Consider the following 7,730-nt stretch of genomic DNA (forward strand, 5'->3'; position numbering starts at 1 on the left):
TTCAGTTGTGTTTGGAAAGTTGTATAGTTGTTTATCTGTTTGACATCTGTTTAACTCAGCAATAAAATTGTCCACTCTTGAGTAAATTGTTTACTTCCGTTTCACTGTGGCATTGCTCCAATCGACTTTCCGCCAAAATAACAATAATTGCATCTGTTCTTATGGCAAGAAGATGTGTTTTTGTCCTTCAGCCAATCTCTTCCATTGGCTCACTTGCAGCGTAGTGCAGATATAGCCACGGAAAACCCCTTTCTTTCTTGCATTTATGTATCTTGATCTTAAGATTATTCAATAATATTCAAGTGGGGTGTGTGCGCAGGAAGCCCTTAACTGAGTCAGACCATTGGTCCACTTGACTTGGCATTGCCTACCCTGATTGGCAGAGGCACACCAGGGTCTGAGCCAGGGGACACTTACTAGGTCTTAACTGAACCTGGGACCTTCTGCAAGTGGTTGTGATTTCTCTCTTTTAAATAAATAATTTTTAAAAATTCTCTTTTGCTGCAATCTGTGGCAGCAGCAACAGAGCTCTTCTGGGTGTCCATTGCCCCCCCCAAAAAAAACCCATCCCCACTAAATGCCCCAAAATGACATTTCATCATAGCATAGCATCATGCCAAGGAGCCATGTGACTGCCACATTCCCCCACGGAAGGACACTACAATGTTCCTCTTTCCTCCCACCCCCTTCCCTTTCATGTTGTGTACCGTATTTTTCGCACCATAGGGCGCACCGGACCATAGGGCGCACCCAATTTTTTTGGGGGGGGAAATAAAGGGGAAAAAATTATTTTCCCCCCAGGCGCGGGGCTGGGGCGGGGGAAGCTCGAGCTTCCCCCGACCCCAGCCCCCAAACAGGCAAGTCTCCGCAAGCCGTGGGAGCGCTCCCACTGCTTGCTGAGAGGTCCGCGAAGCCTGGACACGCTGAGGTCAGCGCGCATAGGCTTCAGCATGCAGGCAAGTCTCCGCAAGCAGCGGGAGCACTCCCACTGCTTGCGGAGAGGTCCACAAAGCCTGCACGCGCAGGCTTCAGCATGCAGGCAAGTCTCCGCAAGCAGCGGGAGCCCAGCGCTGGTTGCGGAGAGGTGTGCGAAGCCTGGAGAACGTGAGGGGTCGGTGCGCACCGACCCCTTTCACTCTCCAGGCTTCAGCGAAAGCCTGCATTCACACCATAGGACGCACACACATTTCCCCTTCATTTTTGGAGGGGAAAACGTGCATCCTATGGTGCGAAAAATACGGTATTTTAGATTGTAATCCTGAGGGCAGGGACTGCCTTACCAGTGATATATGTAAGTTGGGTGTTGCTGTTTAGTCTAGCAACCTGGGTGTTGCTGAAGAGCAGGGGGGAAATGAATATTGTGTCCTATAATTATTTCAAACCTCCTTGCTAATACTGTTGCCATCACCTGGTAATCATAAATTTAATAATGATATTGGTCGATATGATGATTCATTCCTTGGATCCTTTCCTGGCTTGCCTTGTATTGTTCTCCTTCCTGGCCAACTGCAACTTCAGGGGCAGGTTGTGAATTAGATTGGGGAAAATAATTCGGGGAGGGAGACTTGAAACCACATCTTCCAAGTCCCATACCCCTTTCTTAGTCAAATTAGCACTCCCTCTTCCCCGTGGGTGTGCTTGATTGGGTGGGGGGAAATGTTGGGAGAGATCGGTCATAGATCTCCTGCCAGCGTTTCTCTAGACCCATGAGTCAACAAATCTTCTGTTCTCATGTATTTTTTATTACATCTGTTAATGGAGTTAACAATATGTCGAAAAGAAAGCATTATCATATTCTGGGGGTAATTCCATCTGGCCCTTGAGATTTATTGCCCTATGAAGATATAATAGTTTCTCTGACTTCTGTAATACCTGACCTTTCAAATTTCTGTCAACTTTTGGTAAATGTGGAATGGGTGGGTTTTTATTTTAAAGATCCCCTCCATTTACGGTGGTGGGAAGGTGGCTTTTTCATGTATAATGGTAAAATTCTCCAAATATATGTGTGATTTCCCTAATCGCCACCCTTATATTATTATTGTCATACAGTGGTCTTTGTTTCTGATGGGATAGATCCAGTAGAGTTTTCTCTTGTGGTTGTTGTTTTGCTAGTGTGGAAGCCAGTTATTTCCCAGCCAGCCTCATTTCCTATTTTATACGTAGCATGTTTTTGCACATTTTCTCTATTTGTTGACCTGAAGTTTAGAATATTAATCGCATAGCATTCATGATTTTACTTTTATCAGTTTGTAGAACTTGGGAAACTGTAATTTACATTTTCTGAATAATTACATTAATTGGATACTTAGAATAAATATGTTTTGTTATTTGTGATTTTGTACCCTCTAAATCTTGTCTTTAAAATATGTATGCCAAGGTGATTCAGATACTGCATTGAAGCCTTGCTACTTGCACCACTGAAAATTCTGCGTAGTGCTTTCTTTCTTTCTTTCTTTCTTTCTTTCTTTCTTTCTTTCTTTCTTTCTTTCTTTCTTTCTTTCTTTCTTTCTTTCTTTCTTTCCTTCCTTCCTTCCTTCCTTCCTTCCTTCCTTCCTTCCTTCCTTCCTTCCTTCCTTCCTTCTTTCTTTCTTCCTCCACACCTGTGGTTTCTGAGATTTCAGTGTCTTTCGCCCACCAATTTCCAGACTTTTGCAGCCTTAAGGACAAGGAATTTTCGCAGGTCTCTACTTGTGAAATTCCTAATATGCACTCACAGGTTATTTAATTTGAATTTGCATGTCCCCCCCTTTCCAGGAATTGCATACATTCTTGCATGAAAGTTTGGTAACGTGACTGACATGCCAGATCTCGGGAGTGGCATCTCATGTAACTAGGGAGAGGTCACAGTTCAGTGGTGTGGTGCGTGCTTTGCTGCAGGAGATCTCAGATTCAATCGTCTCTTAAGTGAAAGGTTCAGGAAATTCTGGAGAGCTGCTTCCAGACTAATTGGGCAAGAGAAGCAAATGGGGAAACTGCCTGACACCAGTTCAAACTGTGCCCCTAATTGCTTTTAACGCCGCACATGTTTTCCCTCTTGTTCCAGTGTTGCCTCCAGTTCTGGTTCCAAGACATAGTGAGTTCAACCCTCACCTCAGCCTCCTTGCCAAATTCCGGAACACGTCTCTTCACAGTGAGCCACTGATGCCTCATAACGCGACCTACCCTGATTCTTTCCAGCATCCTCCATGCCCCCCTCTCCCGGCGTCCCCCCACATGTTCTCTCAGTCCCCTAGCAGCATGAGCTACCCTGACTCCCCCGGAAGTTCCTCTACACCAGGAAGTCCTTATCAACTTACAGGTAAAAAATAAATAAGCGGCAGTCTCCCTGAACATGTTTCCAGTGCTGATGAATGGGTCTACAGTGACTTCTCTTTTGGGGACAAGAGGGATGCGGGTGGCGCCAAGGTCTAAACCACTGAGCCTCTTGGGCTTGCCAATCTGAAGGTCGGCGGGTCGAATCCCTGCAATGGAGTGAAATCCCGTTGCTCTGTCTCAGCTCCTGCCAACCTAGCAGTTCGAAATCATGCCAGTGCAAGTAGATAAATAGGTACCACTGCAGTGGGAAGGTAAATGGCGTTTCCGTGCGCTCTGGTTTCTGTTGTGCCAGAAGCGGTTTAGTCATGCTGGCTACATGACGCAGAAAGCTGTCTGTGGATAAACACTGGCTCCCTCAGCCTGAAAGTTAGATGAGTGCTGCAACGCCACAGTCCCCTTTGACTGGACTTAACTGTCCAGGGGTCCTTTACCGTTTACCTTTTTGGGGACATGGAATATCAACTTTCGTGTGGTATTTGGTTCATACGAAAGCGTACAGTCCATACAATTTTGGCACTGGCAGTTGTATTGCTTTCATCATTTCATGTGATGTGCACTGTCAAAATGTTTACAAGGGAATCTTGGGCCCTGTGTCTGATCCTTCATCTGAAACAAAACCCCTTGAAAATCCATTTTAATTTGGATGAGACACGGATTCAGTTTACGTCAGAAGGTTTTGGTCCTTCTCCAGTGAACGTAAACTAGTCAGTTAATGAAATGGCAGGCCCAGTAGCCTTCTCCTTTTCTATCCCCCCTCTCTAGTCGAAACGCCACCTCCACCTTACAACGTGAGAGAAACGCCAGGAAACCACCATGGACGCTCTATACATGCAACCACAGAGAACCAGTTAGTCCTGTCATTGCCCAATGGAGGTAAATCTGCCGATGGAGAACCTGAAAGTATGTAAATACTTGTATCGTTTTCTAGGGGGAAATGAATTGAGCCATGCCTGATTTATAGGCCTCTGACAGCAGGGTGTGTGTGTGTGGAATCAAATCCTTAACCTGCATTAAAAGTGATGCTTAACAAAATTGCTTCCAGTGCTGAACCACTAGAATACAGTATTATTGGAACGGTTCTAATTGATGTGGCTGGAATATTGGTAAACTAGCTAGTTGTTTGAAGGCTACCTCTGAGCTTAGATAACAACCAATCGACTGATAAATGAAAGCCCAAGGAAGCAGAAACATTCTAGTCCATATTCAGGTCGTGCTGTCTATGTATGTGACAACCAATGATCCCACCAACTCCAGGGCCGCATGAGGCACTCCTTTAAAGCATTTTTTAAAAAATTTGAAAAAATCTCCACAGACTAAGGCAGATTAGACCACTATTCCATTGGTTAGTATCTGATAGGCCTGTTGGCCTATCCAGACAGCCCCTATAGGCTTGCTTCTGTTGAGACACCCCATATTTTCTAAATCTGTTTGCCATGCATCAGCATGAGGCAAACATAATCCAAAATCCCACTTCAGCAGGTAAGGAAGTGAAGCCGTGCAGTATCCTTTGGCAGTGATTTTTCCAGGATATCGTCCAAATCACTTTTCTTTGACTTAAACCTACTGCCTAACAGTTTTATTGCAAAAGCTGTGAGAGCTTACATTTTGAGAGAGCAAAGAATAACTCCACGACCCGCTGCTTTCCAAATCAATGTGTGTGCCACCTCCTGCCCTGTAAGCTAAAACACTTTGCTTTCCGTGTTCCCGATTACAGATGCGGTTTTGTAAGCTAAGTCCACTTTTTATTTTTTGATAAAGTGATGGTTAATTAATGCATTTGTTCTTTTCTGAACTTAACCATCTCTATAACATTGTTTTTGAGATAAGACTATCGGAACTGCTTACAATTTTTGATATATTGAAGTTCGAAGGCACCTGTTACTGTCTCGAGTTGCAGTGGTGAGTAAGGTTGCAGTCATCCTTCCTCAACACATAGGAGACAGGAGGTGCCAAAGTACACCTCGCTTTTTCATTTATCACCATATTATCACATCTGAAAAGAGGACGTGCTAATGGTCCAGTTCTCCTTGGAACATCACACTTACAATGTGTAGCGGAAAGCAAATGCGCTGGTGCCTGCTTACGTCTGCCATAAATCTTACCTTGTAATGTACAAAGCCACTCTAATGCTTTCTGTTCTAGCCTCTGTTCCTTTTCCAAAGGCTCCTCGAGTCGTGTTTGCCCTTTCCATTCCACAGCTCAGCAAGTGGATATTTTCAGGGTGCTTTTAGACCCCTTTCCTGAGTTGCTATAATTCAAATCACAACAGAATTATTCCACCTGCTTCAGGACATGAGTTACTCCTTGTTTTTGCCATGTGGTAGGAGTGATAGTGACTTGCAGCCTTCAGCTTGAGGCTGGTGGATTTGATGAATTGTCAGGCACTCTTTAGCAGTGTCAGAAGTGCACCGTACTTAATGGTGGGGCTGTCACCAATCAGAAAATAAAAGCAATATATTGCATTTTATGAGCACAGAAGGATCAGATCCACTTCAGGACAAATTTGCTGAATACACATCATGCCAAGTTAATCAGGGTAGAATCAGATGACATGGTGGGGGCATAAAAGCTCACCTCAAGGTGCCCAAACACTATCAAACACTTTCCTCATAGTCAGTTGCTCCACCCCCTTGATCAGTATCCCACTTGTACCTTCCAGCTGTCTGAATATACACTTAACAGTATTTTGGAATGATGTAGCTGGAAGATTAGGAAGAAAAGGAACTTGCCATGGAGGCAACTCCTGACAGCATATGTGACTAGACATATTGTTGCGAGGGAAGAGATGGTCCTGCCTCTTTTCTTCATTCCTGACTTTCCTTCCAGACTTCCGGCCCGTTTGCTATGAGGAGCCGCAGCACTGGTGTTCGGTAGCGTACTATGAACTCAACAACCGAGTCGGAGAGACTTTCCAGGCCTCTTCGCGAAGCATACTGATAGATGGCTTTACAGATCCGTCGAACAATAAGAACAGGTTCTGCCTTGGGCTGCTGTCTAACGTGAACAGGAATTCCACTATAGAAAACACCAGGAGGCACATAGGAAAGGGTGAGAGCAAGCCCCTTATTGCAGTGGTAGCAAATAATGTTAAGGACCGCAGGCAGCTCCCCATTTACGCTGGGGTTGCGTTCAAAGGCACCCAAAGGTTGGGTTGTGCACTTGGATACGGGTCCTACACAAGGAGGTATGAAGAGCAGGCCACTCAGGAGCACTTTGTTTGCTTTCCAAAGAGTGAGAAGCCTGCCGCAAGTAGGCTCCTTCAAAACTTAGGTGAGGAATGTCTGCCAAACTCCTTCTCCATGCACAGATTTTTAGAATGTACTATATTTTAAGACTATAATCTCTCTCTCTCTCAAAGAAAAGTGTCTTTTTTGTATTCTGTATATCACATAATGCACTGTTAAGCAAATAGTATACTATTTTGAATTGGCAAATTTAATTGGTGAAGGAGACTACATCAGGGTCTACTGCAGGCAGACTATGCTTCCCCACCTCCAATTTTACATGTACCCAGTCAGATGGGTGGGGTATACGAAAATAATAATAATAATAGTAATAGTGTTCCATCTTTTGTCTCAGTACTTACAAAATTGTAAACTGCCTTAGGTGCCTTGGCAGAAAGGCGGTACATAAATGGCAGTGAATGAATAAATAAATTTGCTTTTATCTATGTTGAAACCTTGTCTGTTTTCTCCCCTCTCCCCCACCCCCCTTTTCAGGTGTCCACCTGTATTACGTGGGGGGAGAGGTGTACGCAGAGTGCGTGAGCGACAGCAGCATCTTTGTACAGAGCCGCAACTGCAACTACCAGCACGGCTTCCACCCTGCCACTGTCTGCAAGATCCCCAGCGGTTGCAGCCTGAAGATTTTCAACAACCAGCTCTTTGCCCAGTTGCTGGCCCAGTCCGTGAACCACGGCTTCGAGGTGGTGTATGAGCTGACCAAGATGTGCACCATCCGAATGAGCTTCGTCAAAGTAAGGACTCCTTCCTGTCTTCTCTACCCCCAACCTTACGGTTGTGAGCTGCCAATGTGGCACGATTAATTGTCAGCGGAGCTTTTTCCGAACAGCAGCCAGCAAAGCAAGTTCTGCAATTCTCAGACATGGGGGAGCAGGTGTTGCTTGCATGAGGCGCTTTCTACCCAACCGTCACGTAGGATTCAAGTCAGAGTGACTGGGGAAATTGCCACATGCCTCTGTAATTTGTCAAGGTGGCCCCTCCTATTCCTGGCCATAGTTATTGGCAGGCAAGGAAACGTGGGTGGCTTTTGTTCACCCACGTAATAGCCACATCTGCACACTCTTCTGTGGCAATCTTCTGGTCTGATTATACACAAGGACATCTAGTTATTCAGTCTGCTTATTTGGGTGAACAGCCTGTACTAATCGGATACTCCTGATATTTACCTAGAAT

At 45.0% G+C, this 7,730-nt stretch overlaps 1 protein-coding gene across 3 annotated transcripts in view; it reads left to right on the forward strand.

Moving 5' to 3' along the window:
* Positions 1–7,730, forward strand: part of SMAD9 (SMAD family member 9) — a 38,352-nt gene that overhangs the window by 19,074 nt on the left and 11,548 nt on the right. For 2 of the 3 annotated variants that reach the window (XM_081909386.1, XM_081909387.1), the window contains exons 3-6: positions 3,044–3,298; positions 4,078–4,215; positions 6,142–6,363; positions 7,035–7,291. In XM_081909386.1, coding sequence (XP_081765512.1) covers positions 3,044–3,298; positions 4,078–4,215; positions 6,142–6,363; positions 7,035–7,291 — 872 coding nt within the window. The remainder of the gene's footprint in view (positions 1–3,043; positions 3,299–4,077; positions 4,216–6,141; positions 6,364–7,034; positions 7,292–7,730) is intronic. The other variant, XM_081909388.1, reaches the window with a different exon arrangement.

Source organism: Podarcis melisellensis (genome assembly GCF_964234715.1).
Source record: "Podarcis melisellensis genome assembly, chromosome: 4".
Classification (NCBI taxonomy): Eukaryota; Metazoa; Chordata; class Lepidosauria; order Squamata; family Lacertidae; genus Podarcis; species Podarcis melisellensis.